This window comes from Mustela nigripes, chromosome 6, assembly GCF_022355385.1.
Source record: "Mustela nigripes isolate SB6536 chromosome 6, MUSNIG.SB6536, whole genome shotgun sequence".
NCBI classification, from domain to species: domain Eukaryota; kingdom Metazoa; phylum Chordata; class Mammalia; order Carnivora; family Mustelidae; genus Mustela; species Mustela nigripes.
This window is the reverse complement of record NC_081562.1, coordinates 109,281,584-109,300,159: the sequence shown is the minus strand read 5'-3', so window position 1 is coordinate 109,300,159 and position 18,576 is coordinate 109,281,584. Positions and strand designations below refer to the sequence as shown.

Sequence of the window (18,576 nt, the reverse complement as noted above, 5' to 3'; positions counted from 1 at the left end):
CAACACCACCATCACCATCATCACCATCATCATCACCATCACCACTATCACAACCATCATCACCATCATCACCAACACCTCCATCATCACCATCACCACTACCACCACCATCATCACCATCATCACCACCAACAACACCATCACCATCACCCCCATCATCATCTTCATCATTATTGTAACCACTGTTCTTGACCATCCTCATCATCACCACCACCGTCATTGTCACCATCTGACTCCTAGTACCATTTGAAGCTACAGAGATCTGCACTCTCACCATCACCATCAAGGAGCATCTCTGGCTGTGCTGACCCAGGCTCGGTCTCTCAGTTCTTCCATCTGTGGGCGACTCATAGATCACCCAAAACTAGATCTCATCAAGCACCTCATTGGTGAGGATCAAAAAGCAACCTGAACCCTTTTAAAAGTTTACTTCCTACAAGGAGTACAGTGAGCAATCTTTCTCCCTAAAACATAGACTTTTGAAACTATGGAAATCTCGTGAAAAAACTTCAGTTCCTAGAAACAGAAAATATCCTGCCAATCATTTTGAGATCTGTAAAAGAAGATACACATATAAATCCACAAGTTACTACTTGATGCCTCAGTAAGGATAAATAAGGCAGAAATCCTATTTCCACAACTTCAAAACTAATATCGAAACTTTGTAAAGAAAGTATCTTTAATATCCATCCACGTCAGCATACATATGTAAATGCTAGAATCACTATATTAAATATCATTTGTATGCAACTCACTTAACCACTTCCATATTCCAGTATAATCCAGGCTTAACGTGCAGAACTTTTTATGGAAAGAGAGAATCAAGACAATCTTCCCTTTACACATGCTATTTCTCCAAATAACTGTGGGGTTTGGGGTGCGCAGTGTGTGTGTGTCTATGTGCACACGCATGCTAGGGGGCTCTGGGAAGGAAAGCAGAACAGGGATGAGGGCATGAAGGGCCCACAGGAACCAGTTCATAGGCTCCACCTCGTCGTTTGTCCTACAGACCCTGGGTGAGCGCGGACGCCCCGCTGCGTGTGCCCGTCTGAGCTCATCCGTCCCCACGGCTCAGGACGCAGGCAGCAGTATTAGCCCGAGTTTAGGACTGTGCCGCAGTGGTCACAAGCAACCTCTCCAAGGTTACGCAGCTAGAAAACAATGCAGCCAGGATGAAAACCTCTCCTGGTCTACAGAGCACAGCCCTCGGGCCAGATCCACCACGGCCTTTCCAGGTGGTGCGGGAACGATCTTTAGATGGCTGGGAGAGGGGCAGAGAGCAGCATCTCGCAGCAGCGGACGGCAGGGCGCTCGATCGCTGCGCCCCGAGTACCACGTGCAGCGCGGCCGCGCTCGCTCACTGGGCTGTCCGAGCGCTCGGGCCTCCGACACTGACGGCCCCGGGGCCTTTAGGGGAAGTCAGGGCCGGTGTAGGGGGGCGCTCTGAGCACAGCTCACACCAGCCCCCACCCTCCACGGGGCACTCATCTGTGCCTCCCCAGCCCAACAGCTGTCCTGGGCAGGTGTCTGTGGGGACCGGCCCCACCCCTGCACGGCTCCAGGCAGGGACTCCCGGGCTCCGCACCAGCAGGCTCACGGCTCCCTCTCGCCTCCTAGTGACCAGCAGCAAGCACGTGGTCAGGAAGCTCCGCGGGCACCTGCGCACGAAGATCGAGTCTGGGGAAGGGACCGTCCCTGTCCGGGGCCCCAGCGCGGTACAGACGTGGGACGGCGTCCTGCTGGGTGAGCAGCTTGTCACCATGTCCTGCACGGACAAGATCGCCAGGTAACGGCCCCTTGCTCACCTCCGCCCAGGTGGCTGCGGCCTGGCAGGGCTGAGTGAGGGCAGAATGGAGAAGGCATCTGTGGGGGCGGGGAGGGGTGTCCTAGGTCACAGGCCGCGCTCCCGGCTTCCAGGGCTCCACTGAGCACGGGCCAGCAGCCCCCAGCTGCCGCCGCCGGCAAACACTCATATGGAAGAGCCTCGGTCCACGTCGGACTGTCCGCCTGCACCAGCCTGGCCCGCTGGTCCGTCGGGAGCCACACGGTGCTTTCAGGCCTACCGTCGCTGAGCACCACCCGGGGGGCCGCCTGCGTCCTGGGTCAGCTCTCCCACTGTGGGGCGCCCTGTCAGGCAGGCCTCTTCCTGTTCTCTAAGGACTGAAGGACCTTCCAGGAAACGCATCCCCTGTACCGCCGCCGGCTGGAAGTCCTCCCCGCGCCGTAAGAGAATCTCTTTTTAGAAGGAACCTCAAAAGCCCCCCCTTGAAGGGTCTCGGTGGGAAGCCAGCAGGAGGACAAGGGGTTTGCTAAAGGGCACGCAGGTGCCCCTCAAAGGCACCTTCTGTTCAGGGAGGGGCCCCCTTGCTCGCGACCCCACCACCACCCCCTTCCCGTGCTGCCCCACACGCGCCAGCCCCACGGGGCAGCATTCCTGTCACCGAGGTTTGGAAGCAGTCCAAGCCCCTGGTAAGCAGGACTCTGCCCCCACAGAGCAGGGTGTGGCCACCATGAGGGCGGCCGGAGCACCAGGCTGGTGGTGGAAAGCCTTGCTGAGAGTGACCCCCAGATCCACGGATTAATGTGTAATCCATGAACAAGAACACTGTGGCCTCGGGGCAAGCCCCCCGCCACCCCGACTTTCAGCCACATGGCTGCTCCCAAGACCTTCGGCCTGGAAGGGCTTGGGGCTGGAACCCACAGGACTGAGGAGGCAGGAGGCCGAGGTTAAGGGGCGGGGGGACACCGAGGCTCCGGAGGGGCCAGAGTCCATCCAGGGGACAGACTTGGAGGCCGGGTGGGGTGTCCCCAAGGGGCCATGGAAGGTGCGCCCTCCCCAGCGTGTTCCCCCGGCATTCCCGGGGTGGACTCCGTGAGGTGGGACTGTGTGTTCACCGCAAACAGCGCCTCACGCGAGGCTGGGCCCACCCCCGCCGCCCCGCAGACCTTTGCCCCCAGGCCTTGAGCACAGGCGAGATGCAGCTTTTCTCCCTGGGAGGCTCAGCACGGGGCTGGCAGGGGCAGGCAGGTGAGGCCAGGCAGAGCAAGGGGCGGCCACCGCAGGCCCCACACACGGGGCCCCTGCCTCCCCAGATGTGCCGGGCTCAGGGACAAACCGAGCTCTCCTGGGACTCAGCCAATGGCTGCAGGAGAAATGGAGCCGTGTACTTCCCGGGCTGCGGCTCTGCTCTGGGCCCGCAGAGGCAACAGACAGTCTAATGACAATACATCAAGCCACCGATTTCTGCATCAAAGGGAAAGGCCCGGATTCGTCAAGCAGCTCATCTTTCAGAGGAAAATGTATTCCTCCTTGTTAATACTCTCGTCTATTCAGGAAGCAGGAAAGAGGGGGTAGTTTTCACCTAACTGAAATGCTCTCGCTGCCTGGAGATCACATCGGGTTTCTAAATTAACTGAGTCCCTAGAAAAAAAGTGAATTAATGCCGCAGCCCTGAGACTTCGCTGTCTATGGGATCCACACGTCGACCGGCGGCCGGTGAACCGCGGGAGAAGCCCCGCACGACGCCGGCGTGCATGGGTGTGCTGCCGAGTCAGGCTCCGCCCTTTCTCATCAAACCACCCGGAGGAACAAAAGACCAGCTGGCATCCCGCCAGGGGCTTCAGACGCCGTCCTGGCTTGAGAATGAGTCTAGCCTGCCTCGGAGGAAGACGCTGGTGTCTGGGGCCGGCCAGAAGGACCGCGCTCTCTCCCTGAACCGACCCAGGAGGGGAAGGACTGCAGCCCCACCGGAAGCCTCTCTCCATGCGCCAAGCTCCGGTCCCCACGTCTGGTAGCGAGCCCTCCTCACTCACCCCTCCAAGCCCTCACCCACCACCCTCCTGCCTCCATCCCCGTCTTCTCTCTGAGCACACGGACGTGGGAGTCACGCCCCTCCTCCCAGGAGGACCCCCTCAGCTCTCCAGTCTGCGCACGGCCGCTGAGCCAACTCAGCCCACGAGAGCCGATGGTCATCAGGCAATCTTGAAAGCAGACGAGTAAACACAGTTGTCCTTAAGGGTCAAATAACAAAAACTTTCAACTAAAAAAGTTATATCAAAAACAGGCAAAAAATAGTCAAAACTCAACCTTTCCTAACCACGTTACTCCTACGTTTGCTCATTTCGCACGCACGGTGTCCGCACGAGGGAGGTGCGCAAAACACCCGCCCACCGCGGGTCCAGCCCCAAACCCAGGTCAGGGCTCTGCGCCAGTTGCGTGAAACCGGCCACGGCAGTGGTGTTTACACCCCGGAAATGGGCAGAGGCTGCCAGTCGGTGCCCTTTTTGCGGGGGGAGCTTGCTGTTACCCACACCCGTCAGAGTCGTAGGTCTCAAGTCACAGAGACTCCAAGTAACGTGTGCGTCATCTCCCTCGGGACGAAGTGAGCACACAAAGGCAGGAACCCAAACAGGCGTGTGTGTGAAGGCGGGAGACGCACAGACAAGGCTCATCCCACGCAGGAGGCCATGACCCGTTGTGGCCGTGTCCCACCTGTCCCCGCCCCCACTGCGACGGGGACAGCCGCTCGCATCCGACCCCACCCGTGCCTCCCGCCTTCCTTGGAGCCTCCAGCTTCATCCCCTCCTGTTCCTGCAGCTACTGGCCTGAAACTGGCCACGCGGTCACCACATGCTCGTCCTTCTCCCCTTCCAGAACCAACCCCTAAACCCAGCGCCCTTCCCTCGGTGATTACTCACTTGCTCTCTAACCCACACTTCCGGGGGGACCATCGGTGCTCACCCCCGACCACCGCCAAGGGCGTCTGGCTTCCACCTGCGCTGCTCGGGAGAGCCCGTCCCCACGGCATCCGACAGGTCACTCGTGGGTCCCGTGGGGCTGCCTGCCCCCCCAAAGCCGGAGCGCCACATCACAATGGTGCTCGCAGGAGAAACAGGCAGGTGGACGGGGGACGGAGACCGCCCAGCGTCTGTGCGGGATCATTTGTGGAGGAGACGGGGAGCAGGTGACCGGTGCCGGCAGCAGCTGCTGAGGACAGTTACCCGCAAATATCCAGAAACTCATGTCGGTCACTGCAGAAAACCACCAGGAAGATGGGGCTTCTCGGACACGCCGACGTCCCTCTGATGAGGCCCCACACCCTCAGTCCTGAGCCCCCACATGGTGTGCACAGGTGCATCCCATCGGCGAGCAGGGAACGCTGCGCAGCTGGGACCCCCTGTCCAGGCGGCCACGGCCTCCCACATGGACAGCACAGCACAGGGGGCCCAGTGGGATCCCGAACCTGGGGGCCTTCCCCCCTTCCCTAGCCCCAGAGATGGCTCGGCAGACGCAGGGACGCAGCCTCTGCTGGGCCCTCACTCTGCCGGCAGCTGTCTGCGCCGCCCGCAAACCGCAGGGTTTACTCTCAGGACAGACACGCTTCCCTGGGGACCGGCCAAGGCTCTTAGCCCAGGTGCTGCTGGGACCCGCGAGTCACGTCCACGTGGTGACAGAGGCGGGTCTGGGGGGCACTGACCTCGCCACATAATGCAGGCGTGTTTATTTGGAGGGAAAACGGTGAATAAACTTGTATCTTTAGTTAAGGAAGAGAAGTGCACCCACGAGACCAATCTGTACTCCTGCAAACCCCCCACATCCATGAATCGCGAAGAGAGCGGGCTCCATCCAATGATCTGAACCAGCACAGCTGCTTACTTCCCTCCGAGATCCAAGGCAACACACAGGTGTCCGTTTTGGATCAAAGACAGCCACGCGACATGAATTAGAGCACACAGACCTTCTGAGCGTGATCTCCTGAGCCACAATGGGTATCGTGTCACACCGTCAGTGTTGAGATGGTGCAAAGACAGGTTTACAGCAAAACATGTGACACAAGGCTTCAAGCTTTTACCGTGGTTTACAGCGTGCCGTAGAACACCGTGAACACACGTCCTGGATGCCGGCCCTCAGACAGCGCCTCCCCTGTCCTTCCTGTCCGGCCAGTTGCTCTTCTCAGCCCTCCGACTGGGCTTCTGGCTTCCCCCGTGGCCCTGCAGCGGCAGGGGGCCCGTCCGTGGGAACGGGAAGCAGGGCGGCAGACCGTACCCCTGACCGGCCCAGGTCTCCACTGGAGACGAGCGCCTCACCGCAGAGGAAGCTCCGTCCCTTCAACACCAGCGGCACGGGCTCGTCCACGAGACCCTCCGTCTCCTGGGAATCACGGAGGGAGGCTGCAGTCCTTCTCTCTCTCCACAGGCAACTCTCCTCCCCCATGAGGAGGACTGGAGGCTGTCACCCCGCCTGGCCCCCGGCCCCCTGGAACACCACCTTGGCGGCCCCCTCTGGGATCCGAAGTTCTGCGACAGGACGTGCTCAGCACGGGGCGCCCCCCCCCACATCACCTTGAGACCGCCCCCCGCCTCCGTGCATGACCCATGTGCACTCCCTGGGTCCTCCCGGAAATTCTGGAGCACCTGCCGGGCTTGGGTGACTCCCACGGACGTGACACTCACAGCCACTCTGAGACACGAAGAGGCCACCCAGAAGCAACAGACCTAAGTCCTGTGCCCCGTGGAAGGACAGTGGGGCCCCACAGTCAGGAGGGTGGAGCTCTCGCGGCCTGGGGCGGTGCAGGGTGGCCCCGGGCACACTGAGAGAGTGACAGAAACCGCAGAGTCTGGGCGGCTGCGGTGAGCCGGACGCAGGACGCGGAGAGCACGGGCAGAGGCCCCGACCACAGATGCAGGCCCGGCTTCTCTAAGTCGAGGGGACTGTCCAAGGTGAAAAGGGCAGCTGTGGGCATGGTGACGTCATAGTCACTAAACCCCTGTTGAAGGTGTGGGGCTGCAGCTGGAGAAGCCCGTGTGCCGGGGCGTCCTGCGCAAGTCAGCACAGGGAACCATGCCCGCGTTCTTGAAGGCTTTGCTCGGCGCGCGGGCTCCCAGCTGCCTGACGGAGGTCACACTTGGCTCCATTGGAAAGTAACGCCTGGGGCGTCCCGTGCAGCGGGAGGGGAGAGGCTCCAGAGCCAGAGAGCCGAGCAGTGCAGACCCGGGCGTCCTGGGTCACGCGAGAGCTCTCTGCTGCCCCGTGCTTGGGGAAAGACACCCCACGGCCTCAGAATGGGGACACGCAGCCTAAATTATTCCCCCTAAAAATAATCCTGACCTTGAACATAGCACAAAAGAAAATCTGGTGTCTTTTGTTAGGGACACAGTTGTCAATCACCATGGACATTCTTGGGTCGTCAGAGACTTTTCAAAGTGAAACCATTTCTCTGTAGATTCTGTACAAATGGCAGAAATGCGGTCTCGAAGATAAGTCAGTCCCAGGGCTCCAGTCGGGGACAGTCTGTCCCTTGCGGCTGAACTGGCCTCGTGGGAAAACCAAACCAACCGCAAAGCTCCCCACGGTGGGCGCCCCGCGATGCCCCGACACTGGGGGTCTGCCGCCTGCAGACGAAGGGGCCGCTGAGCGAGACCAGGAGACAAGCGTCATGCCCGACTGCCGAAGCTGAGCTCGGAGAGCGGCTCCCCGTTACTGAGTCAAACGCAGGGAGGAGACACGAGGAAAAGGGGAAAGTACGAGAGACAGCAGTACCCCGGCGGGGACAGACGGCAGCAGCCAGCGTCCGCTCCGCCCGGACTCGGCCGTCAGGGCCGCCGCGCTGGCCATCCCCTCGGCAGACGGGGCGCTGCGCGGCACCCTCAGGGTCCATGGAGCTCCGGCCTCGGGGCGGTCCGTGGGCACGGCTCCCTGTTCCCGGGCATCCGGAGCTTCCCCCGATGGCTACGGGGATGATGGAGCCCATGACATCCTCACACGAAGGCTTCGCACCCGGACACACTCCCCTGCGAGGGTCACAGAGCCCACCCACGGTAGAGGGTAACCAGGAGGTGCTCGCAGATGAGACGGGATGGGACCTCCCGATGGGCCACAGCAGATGCCACAGGCTGAACCGTGGCCCCTGAAACAGCATGTCCATGTCCTCACAGCCAGAACCTGCGGAAGTGCCCTCAGGTGTCGCACTCAGCAAGCACGAGGGGCGATTCTGGTTGGCTCTGCATTCAGCCACATGGGTCCTTGTAAGAGGGGACCCGGGGACAAGGAGGTGCCGTGTCTACAAGCCACAGAACAGCAAGGCAGCCAGCAGCAACCCCCAACAAGGATCAGAGAAAGGCCTGGTCCGGCTTCCCCAGAGCCCCGAGCACACCTGGACCTCACGCTGGAGCCTCGGGGGCTGAGAGAGAACCCGTGGCTGTCGTTTCCAGACCCCACGGGGTGTGTGCCGCCACGACCCCGGGAGACCAGCCCCCAGAGGTGAGAGGTGGGCTCGCTTAGCCCAACTCGTGTGGTCTTTGGAAAATCACGCAACAAGACCAAGCCACAGTAAAGTCAGCTCCCACAACGCCACCACCCATTCCCCGGTGAGGACAGCGTCACGACAGAGAGGAAGCCGCTCCCCGGCCACCATGGCAGCCGACCTTCCGCAGCGCAGACTAGGAGGGTAACTGCGCCCCCAAGAGCATCAGACTCCTCCTCCAAGAGACACCAGAGCGCAGGTGCCGCGGCTCCACGAGACCGTGGAGGGGGGACAGCTAACGGCACTGTCGTGGGCGCCTTCCCGAATGCGCGCTCTGCTTCTCCCGCCGCAGTCGCCCACCCACGCACGCTCCCACGGCACACACCGCCCCCTGCAAAGAGGGGAACCAAAGCCGGGTGCTCTGCCTCTGCACGCAGGATTCCAATCTGAGCGGCACATAAAAGTGTAAATCTTCTGGAACTAATGTTCCTTTAGCTATGGTTTCTAATTTTAAGTACCTGAGCTTGATTATTGATCACAATGTGTCTTTAAATGAATAGATTAAAACTTTCTCCATAAAAATGAACTGTAAAAAATTAGAGCTGTTCTCCGGGGAGGAGGGCACTGCCTGACTTCTAAACTCGGATTTCAGACGGTGAAGAGTGACTTCCTCCTTCTGACCGCAGCCGTGGGCGGCGCCTCTCAGCTCCCCACCACCAGCCCCCTGCCCCCGATCTGCCGGTGGTCGTCCTCTGCTGGAACGTTCCCCGCTCCGTGGGAATCAAGCGGCAGTGCTGCTCATCTTTCCGTTCTGGAGCTACAGGTCCTTTTAAAAGACGTCCTCCCAAACACCCGCCCCAGGATGCCCGGTTCAACAGCCCTGCTACGCTTCCGGCACCAAAGACGTGGTGGCAGTCTGCCCGCACCCAGTCTTACAGAAGCTCCAGCGGCAACGTCAGGAACACGCTCCCAGTACAGACACCGCCTATCTGGCGCCTCATCTCTTGTACCTAAAGCAACACGGATCTGCACGGCTCCACCCCACCCCACCCCGGACTCTGCAAACGGCTGGGAAGTTCAGTTTCTGCAAAACCATCTGGAAATCTGGTTGGCCCCACAGGAGACAAGACCTTGGTCCAAGGAAAGCAAAGGGGTCAGTGAAGCAACCATGTGAGTCAAGGCCACGGACATCTCATGCACGGTACAGCGCCAGCAGGACGTGGCGGGGTCCTGATGCTGGGACCGAGGGGAGGGAGACCGTGTCTGGGGACTTGAAAAGAAATAGCCTCGAGCGCAGGTCTGGGCAGAAGGAGCTCGTGGTGCACACACAGTAGCCAGAGCTTCACCTTCCGGTTCCATCTCCACAAAAGGAACAAAAGGGGCTCCCTAGAGTAATAGAGTTACACTTGTCCTCCAGGAACCAGGGGCCGAATACAGCCCGTCTCAGGAGGGCCATGGGGCCCAGAGCTCTGAGAGCCAGCCGGAGCCTGGAGCTGGCCATGGGGACACCGGCCCGTGGCTCAATCAGCACCGGAAACCCCACGCATCCTGGAAACCCCACATGCAGGACGCGCACGTGCTGGCACGGAGAACAGAGAGACAGTCTGGTCGGAAAAACCGAGTCACCGTGCTGCTCTCCGTCTGGCCAGACTGCTCACACTCAGTCTGTCGGGCAGCTGCAGACAGAAATGTTGGGTCGAGAGAGGACGTGGCCCAGGTAGGATTCTGCAAAACAGACATGAGACAGTGTGTAAGCAGAAGTAATTTCTTTCAGCTGAAAATAACCCAAAGTGGCAGGACATCATCCTGACCCAAGCCCGACCACCAGGACACCTGTATCCCCAGCTTCTGCCGTCACTGCTGATGTCCAGGGGACTCTGAGCGCCATGACACACACAGACATCCTGAGGACCTACTGGTAGCCAGAGGTCACCTCAGAGCAGACAGGTGTCCACTATCTGTAACAACCATCCCAAAACAGAGGGGCCTGAAACACACCACGCACTCTGCAGGCAAACCTTCCATGTGCAGGGGACTTGATCGGACAGCATCCGCACGGGCAGCCCCTGGGGTCAGGGGCCACTCTCCATACGGAACGCTCACACGGCTGGCCAGCTGGGGTTGACGGGCACCTAGGAGCTCAGCCAAGCTGTGGGCTGAGTCCCCTTCCTGGACTGCTTGGCTGGAATCCAGAAGAACATGGTAGCGTGAGCGAGAGCAGGAGGACAACACGTGTGGTTTCCACGGAAATGGTGAGTTCCCTAACTCGACCAGTTCACGGCGTCTGAGGGAGTAAGCAGAGGGGGCCGGCCGGAGAGCAGTGAGGACAGAGAGCAGCGTGGACAGAAGGCGGTGACCGTGTCCCTGGCCGGCAGGTGAGCTGCGGGCGGCCATATCCAAACTCCTCCGGGAACGGACGGTAATTATCTAACAGCCCCTACTAAGAAGCCGTTAGATGATTCCAGGCCTTTCGTTTTGCTTTGTTTGCTTTGCAACAGCCAACAATTCTCTCACGACTGTGCTCACACCTGTGGCCTGCGGATCCCCAGCGGTGACGTCCCTGAGTGGAGGAGTTCCTGGTCTGGCCCTTCCCTTTTGCTGGGAAAGTCCGCACCAGCAGACGGGAACGGGATGGGCCACTTGCGCACGAGTGCCGCAGGATCACCCGCCTCGTCGAGGGGCGGGAGAGGAAGGTTTTGACTGGGGCCCGGGGGGCAGGTACCGACGCCCAGACTGGGAGGGAGTAAGTCCTCTCCTGCAGACTCTGAAATGACTGAGAAGCAGACACTACGTTATGACCATGCACTCGGCACAGGACCCAGCATTCTAAGCGTAGCAGCCGGAGAACCCCCTGGAAGGCTCGCTGAAGCTCGCTCTGCCAGCCCTGAGCTTCTGAGTCCGTCGGTCTGAGGTGGGGCCCAGAGTGTGCATTTCTCTCAAGTCCCCGGTGATGCACATACAGCCCGTCCAGACCCCACACTTCAAGGACCGCTGCTGTAGGCTGTCGTCCAGCGTAGCAAGCAAAGTGGTCACAGGAATGCAGCTCACGGAAGTCACACCTGGGATTTGCCCTGAGCTTTTTTTTTTTTTAATATAATTTTTTATTTTTTATAAACATATATTTTTATCCCCAGGGGTACAGGTCTGTGAATCACCAGGTTTACACACTTCACAGCACTCACCAAAGCACATACCCTCCCCAATGTCCATAATACCACCCCCCTTCTCCCAAACCCCCTCCCCCCAACAACCCTGTTTGTTTTGTGAGATTAAGAGTCACTTATGGTTTGTCTCCCTCCCAATCCCATCTTCTTTCATTTATTCTTCTCGTACCCACTTAAGCCCCCATGTTGCATCACCACTTCCTCATATCAGGGAGATCATATGATAGTTGTCTTTCTCCGCTTGACTTATTTTGCTAAGCATGATAGGCTCTAGTTCCATCCATGTGCTTTTGACTCCAACGTCTGTGCCGACCGCCTGGCCGCAGAAGGGTCTCGGCCTGTCATGCGTCAGAATCACTGTGGCATCGGGCACCGGCAAGGCGGATGCCTGGTCTGCACCCCGGCCCCATGATGTCCGAGTGTGGGGGCACCTGGCACCAAGGGAGTCTCGGAGCCCCCGACATGAGCCCAGCGCGCACCAAAGCTGGAAACCACCCATCTGCAACGCTGCGGTCATTCCGGCAGAACAGGGAGGGCTGCGTCTCCCTCATGCCTCCTGCCCCAACCTGGACTTCACGAGTGGAGCAAAGTCTGGGGGTTCTTCCCAGCCGGGTGTGGCTGTACATTCAGATGACGGGCAAGCTGTCCTATGGATGAGGAAAAACGCGAAGCAAGTACGTAACCCCACCCCCGCTTCACGGAGATGTGACTGACACAGTATTACGGGAGTTTAAGGCATAGACAGTGCCCTTGATGCGTTCACACACGGGGACACAGTCGCCACCGAAGCTTTGGCTAACACGCCAGCACCTTGCCGTTACCACTTCCCTTTTGTGGCAAGAACCTTCGGGATCTACTCTTTGTAATCTCAAGTATATAATACGGTCTTACTAAACACAGTCTCCGCGCTATAATTCGATCCCCAAACTGATCTCTCTTCTGAGAGTTCGCGCTTTGACCAACGTCTCCCTCCTTCCCGCACGGCCTTCAGCCCCCGGCAACCACCACTTCACTCTGCTTCTGCGAGTTCGGCTTTTCTGAATTTCATGGACAAGTGAGATCGCGCAGTACCTGTCTTTCTCTCTGACTCATTCACTTCGGACAATTCCTTCAAGACTCCTCCCAGCTGCCACTCTTACATTCACGTCTTTAATCCGCCTGGCGTTTGCTTCGGGTGTGGTGGGAGAAGAGGTCCAGCCTCATTCCGCTGCGGGTCCGGCCGCTTTTCCCGGCCCCACGCGCTGGCGAGACCGCCTCCGCCCTCGGCCCGGTGCGCGTCCTCAGGTCCTCTGCCGCGGACCGGTTCCGGGCTCTGTTCCGTTCCGTTGATCGACGTTTCTGTCTCACGCCAAGTAAGCGTCTGTTCTGATCGTACCCGAAGACGGTGCCGTAGACGTCCCTGTAATTTAGGGGAGTTACACCACGGCAAGGAGGTACAGAAACAGGCAAGAACCCCAACTGTCCGAAGCACGTGACAGGAACCCCAGTCCCCTGTCTTACGGGCCAGGGCGCGCGGGTGGTGACCCTCTGGGGTAGGGCTCATCCCTGTGACTGTCCCTGCTGAGTCTTAGAGGCCAAGATCCAAACTGCGCAAGGAGCGAGCATCGCTCGGTTAAAGGGCGGCAGGTCTTCTCTCCATCCCCTGCACGTCTCTGGTACTTCTGTGACTGACAAACAGGTGGAAACACATTTATTGCGGATTATCTATATCGAAAACCAGACATGGGATTTTTTTTTTTCTCTGTCAACACTGCAGAAATATCCGCTGCTTGAACAAAAGGCGCAGTGTTTTCTTCAATCCGGAACGCTGAAGAGTCCCTTTCTTTTTTTTTTTTAATTTATTTTTTTATTTATTTTCAGCATAACGGTATTCACTGTTTTTGTTGAGGAAGACATTTGGTTTTCCCAATCACGTTAGTGGAGTGAGTTCAAACTCCTGCAGCAGGCGAGGAGGAGGCAGACTTTCTCTTTGTTTTAAAGGTTATCAAGACGAAGCCAGATATGGAAGTTACTTGTTTTTAGACAATCCTGCAGAATCAGGAGCACCCCGATTACGCTCCAGACACTCTGCTCAAAGCCAGCACCCGATGGTCTACAGGACGGCACTGTCTCTTCTGGGAATACTCATTTTATTGCTCAAGAATACCCATTTATTGCCATGCTTCAGGCACGTGCTTTGTTATCGATGGGGGAAATGTCCATTTCTCTGCTTTGAATCACGTTTCTCTCGTAATCGGAGCCAGGACACACGTGGGCTGCCTGCACCGCAGAACCCTTGGCCACCACCGGTAGCCTAGCATCGTGCCTGCGGACTGACTGCCTCGGCCACTTTCTCTGCGGGAGCCGTGTGCAGCCACACGTGCAAACACAAGAAAGCCTCTGCGGGGCTGGGGAACAAAGTGTAAAGACCGAAACCTCGCACAGCCGAAGAGACCTACCTCCTGCTAACCTTGCTCCTCCTCTTCTTGGCATACTTTCCCGCTTCTGCAAATCCAAAAAGGAGGAAACTAAAACACTAGCTGAAGTGACTTTGTTGGATTCTCCTCACTTCGCCGGCACTGCCTGCAAATACTGGTCTCAGACTTAAGGGAAGGATCCCAGTCCCTCAGTCACTGCTCCGAAACAGCAGTGTTCCTTCCACGGAAAGTGCGCATAGCAAAAACAAAACAAAACAAAAAACAAACCAAAATACCCTCCTATCCATGAATTTGTTGAAATTCTGTACTTTATCCATGAGAAGTGAGGCAGCCCCCCGGCCACGCCGGCTGGCCTGGCAGAGCGGGAGTCCGGGCGGCGGCGTGTCGCCAAGTGACGGGTCCGACGGTCAGCGAGAAGACCTCGTGTTGCTTTCGGAAAGTCTGCTCCTCCGAAACTCACGGACACCCGCTTTGGTGAAATCGCGCATGTGTGTGTGTTTGCGTGTGTGTGCGTGCGTGCACGCGCGTGTGTGTGTGAACAGCCATTTCAGTCCTTCCGAAAGAAAGGATGTGACTTACAGAAATGACCACGATTATTTTTTAAGTGAAGTTATGCAAATCTGATAGACTAAAGTAAATGTTTCATAAAACCAATGACTGTTCAAATGGTAGGACTAAATTGTTTGTATATAAATATTACCTTTTATATTCCATTTGAGTTTTATGTAGATGAACACATTACTTTAATGACCGCGTTTGTGGGGAGAGTGGAGACTCGCTCTCCCGGCCCTCGCCCGCCAGATGGCTGCCTCCTCTTGCATGAGATTAAAACATGGCTCTCGTTCACCACAATGCTTTGGAGGCAAATTAATATCGCTGGCTAAATTGCTTGTGTTTTTGGAATAAAATTTAAAGAGAACTTTTTAAAGCAATTGGTGTCACAGGTTCCGGGAGCAGATTGCTCTCCAGGTAGGGCATGCTGGTTTTAACCGTTCGGTAATTAATGGAAAAGATTCTGCGTTAATTGACTGCTTCGGGAAAGGGAAATATAATGACTCCTTATTAATCAAGAAAAGAAATGTACGGCATGGAGGCACCACAATAATTGCTCTAACAGCGGAGAAATGTTAATTAATGAAAAGAATGATGATGTAAGAAATTAGCTGCATAGTGTTTGCCGCTGGTGGGGGCTGGGTTTTAGACACGTTATTTACAGCGGAAACCACGAAATGCTGCCTCAAACAGATGCGTGTCACCTTGTATTACCCAAGTTTAGGGGGAAAAAAATCTCAAAATGCTGCTGTCATCTTTGCTTGCAGAAGCAAGAGCGCTTGCCCAGGGCTGCATTTATCTCAGAGAAGGACGGCCTTGTCCTTCCTGTCTGGTCTGGGCTTCGAAAATCAACATCCTCCTCGGAGCAAAACACGGCCGTTTATTAATGTCATGTAACGGCACAACGGGTCCTTTGACTGCTGAGGACAAAAGGAGAAGAAGCTATTTTGCCCAAAACGGAAATAAATAAACTCCATTTCTGATATCCGCCCGCTAACCTCACGAAAAATTCAGATTCGCTTTGGGGACAGAATGTCTTTTTTTTTTTTTTTTAAGTTTCGAGTCGCTCAGAGGATGTAGGGCTTCCCTGCCGTCTAAAAACTCGCGTCATGATCAAAGCCAGAGCTCCGCCAGCCGCGTGCGTGGCCAAGAGCAGCCCCGACCACTCTACTGGGTCGGGCGCGGCCACAGGACCTCCGGCCTCAGCGTGGACGGGGCACCAGGATCATGTGGGGGGAGGGCAGGCGGGGTACGGCAGGCCAGCAGGGGGAGGGACAGGCCGGCGGGGGGAGGGGCGGGCAGGCGGGGTGGGGGGCACTCAGCCAGCCCCGCAGGTGGGGAAGGAGGGGCCCCGCCGCCCGGTGCCCGCGCTGACGCCCTCTCCCCGCAGGTGGAACGTGCTGGGTCTGCAGGGCGCGCTGCTCTGCCACTTCATCGAGCCCGTGTACCTGCACAGCATCATTGTGGGCAGCCTGCGCCACACGGGTCACCTCTCCCGGGTCATGAGCCACCGCACCGAGGACGTCGGCCAGCTGCCCACCTCCTACCGGCACAACCAGCCCCTCCTCAGCGGTAAGAAAGCTCTGTCCCCGTAGACACGGGACTCGTGCCCTCCCGCCGGCCGGCCCCACGTGTCCCAACTCAGGCCGCTGTTACCGGGTCGGCCACCGGCTACTTAGGACGTAGCCAGCAAAAGGGCAGGAACATAAGCCTGTAAGGGGGGCTGCCGTGCCTCCCGAACGGAGGACCGGGCACTGGGAGGGGGGAGCAGCCTGGGACACACCCTCGACCACATCATGGTGTCACCGCCCCACGCGTGTCCACCAGGATGACTTACCCGACCGGCTTCGCTCACGGGAGGCGTCTCTGACAGAGGGCAGGGGGGTTGGAAGCGGGGATTTGCAGGGCTCGCGGCCCGAGTGCCGTCCTCACACGAGGCGTCCAGGAGGCACATGTAGGGAGCAGCACGGACACGCGCAGGCACAAAGCCGGCCCGCCCGTAGCCTCCCGCACTGGCCATGTGCGCAGCCCCGGACCCCCAGAGCCTCAGGGTCCCCGCTGCAAGACGGGGACGGCCAACCCCGGCCGCCCAGCACACAGCCGGCGTGAGGGTCGCGTCCCACGGCCGGCGAGCACTGTGGAGCCCATCGCGTTCACACTGACTCGGTGTTCCGGAGGGGACCGCGGATGGCGGCCGCCGCTGTCCACCTCACAGTCACAGACGCTCTCCCGGTGCCTGAGAACCAGCCTCCCCAGAGGCCGGAGGAAACCACGCGTGCAGCAGGGACCGGAACTCGGCTCGAGGATGCGGCTAAGTCGTCTCGGCGCGCCACGTCCCTGGCCTGCAGCACCACGGACCGGGGGTCCGCACCGCCACTCCCGCGGAGCCACCACGCAGAATGACACCAGCTGAGAAGGGGCGGCGGCGTCCAGGCGGCGCGGGACAGGCCCCAGCTGAGGCCCTGGGACTCCACCAGCCGTCAGGAGCCACACAAACTCGCCTCAAACTCTAAGTCTAGGATCACATTTACTTTCTAAACAGTTGGTCGTGTTAGGGATTCTGATAAAATATTACTTTGGATCAGTTTCAACCTCTTCCATTTTCCTTTCTTTTTTTTTTTTTCTCAAAATGGCAAAGAATACTACATTTTAAAACGATTTTATTTATTTGAGAGACACAGTGAGAGAGAAGACGCAGGAGAGCGGGAGAGGGGGAAGCAGGCTCTCCTCCGAGCAGGGAGCCCGATGCGGGGCTCGATCCCAGGACCCCGAGACCATGACCTGAGCCGAGGGCAGACGCTTTACTGACTGACCCCGGGCACCCCAAGAACACTCCCTTCTTTTGGCTCGGCAGCCAGCGCAAGCCTGGAGCGGACCCCAATGTCCCAGTCGGTTCGTGCGGATGGATGTCCCCAGCTTGGGTCCCCACAGACCTCGAAGACCTCCTTCAGTCTCCACAGCAAACCCGCAGGGACCCCGTGTGCTCCAAGGAGGCGCCTGTCCCACAAGAGGCTGCTGCCATCCGGCCCCCGGGCCCCACGCACGCCTGCCTGGCCGTCCCTCCCAGCAAAGCTGTTCCAAAGTCGTGTGTTCAACTGGGAACACGTGAACACAAATAAAAACAGGAATTCTGAATTACAAGCAAAAAGCAGTGAATTTAAAGTTTAAAAAAAAAAAAAAAAAAGCTCCGCTAGAGGAATTCAGGTCACCTGAAGTCGTTGAGCGGCACAGCTAAAAGCAAAGCCCCCGTGTGAACCCCCCGCCCCCGCCTCAGGGGACACTCAGCCCTACCTACAGCCAGGACCACCTGACTGGACACTTCGGCCCACACTGACAACAGCGCTTTCGTCGCTGGAGAGATGCCAATGACCCGAAGCCACGGCGTCCCCCCACGGCACGCTCTCGGCGGCAGCGACTGCTCGGCCCTCGGGGGCCCTCAGACAGCCGTCGTGCGGATGCAGGAAGGAAACCGTCGGATCCTTCGCACACAAGGGAGACCGCGCGATGGCGCGTAAGGAGGAAAACGAGGAGCAGGTTCACACACGCCCGTGAGCGCTGTCTGGAGACGCCCTCGAGGTCCGTTTGCAGAACCACCTGAGAAGGTGCAGCCCGCGTGCTCGCGGAACCAGCCCCGCCACCGAGCGGGGGCCCCGCCGGCTCCGGGGCCACAGGAAGCAGCCGAGCTGAGAAGGGTCCCCCACGGACACAGGGTGGGGTGCGCACTGATGTCCGCCGGAGGGTCTGCCAGCCTTCTGGGAAGACTGTGAGGATGGACACCACACCCTGGCAGCCACGCCCCGACCCTTCAGCGCCCCATGTCACCGGAGGAGCACGGCTCCCCTAAAGGGACTCGCCTCCGGTCTTTCTCAGCACATTCAATCCCACACGCGACACGAGGAGGACGAGGCGGTGGTGAGAATTCGTAAGAACGTAGGCTCGGAATACTCGTCTTTTGAGGAAAACATTACGTGACGTAGAAAGTGACTTCGAGGCTGTCGTGCTGGGCACAGGGTGGTTCGTCTGCACGTCCAGCCTCGAGGTAAGTCTCCTGTTTCCGCACCAGGACAAGGAGAGATGTGGGGGACGCAAGCTCTGTTCCCGCCGGCGGCACGTGGCGTGCACGGGTGCTCCGTCGAGCAGTTGTCGTCGCACCGAAGACACAACTTCGCTGCCCATGGCAAGATCCGGCGACGAACACAG

At 58.4% G+C, this 18,576-nt stretch overlaps 1 protein-coding gene across 1 annotated transcript in view; it reads left to right on the top strand.

The window, feature by feature from the left end:
* ADARB2 (adenosine deaminase RNA specific B2 (inactive)) overlaps positions 1 to 16,016 on the top strand; it is a 336,318-nt gene extending 320,302 nt beyond the window's left edge. The window contains exons 7-8 of the mRNA XM_059403984.1: positions 1,618 to 1,786; positions 15,767 to 16,016. Coding sequence (XP_059259967.1) covers positions 1,618 to 1,786; positions 15,767 to 15,971 — 374 coding nt within the window. The 3' untranslated portion in view covers positions 15,972 to 16,016. The remainder of the gene's footprint in view (positions 1 to 1,617; positions 1,787 to 15,766) is intronic.
* The last annotated feature ends 2,560 nt before the right edge of the window (positions 16,017 to 18,576 follow it).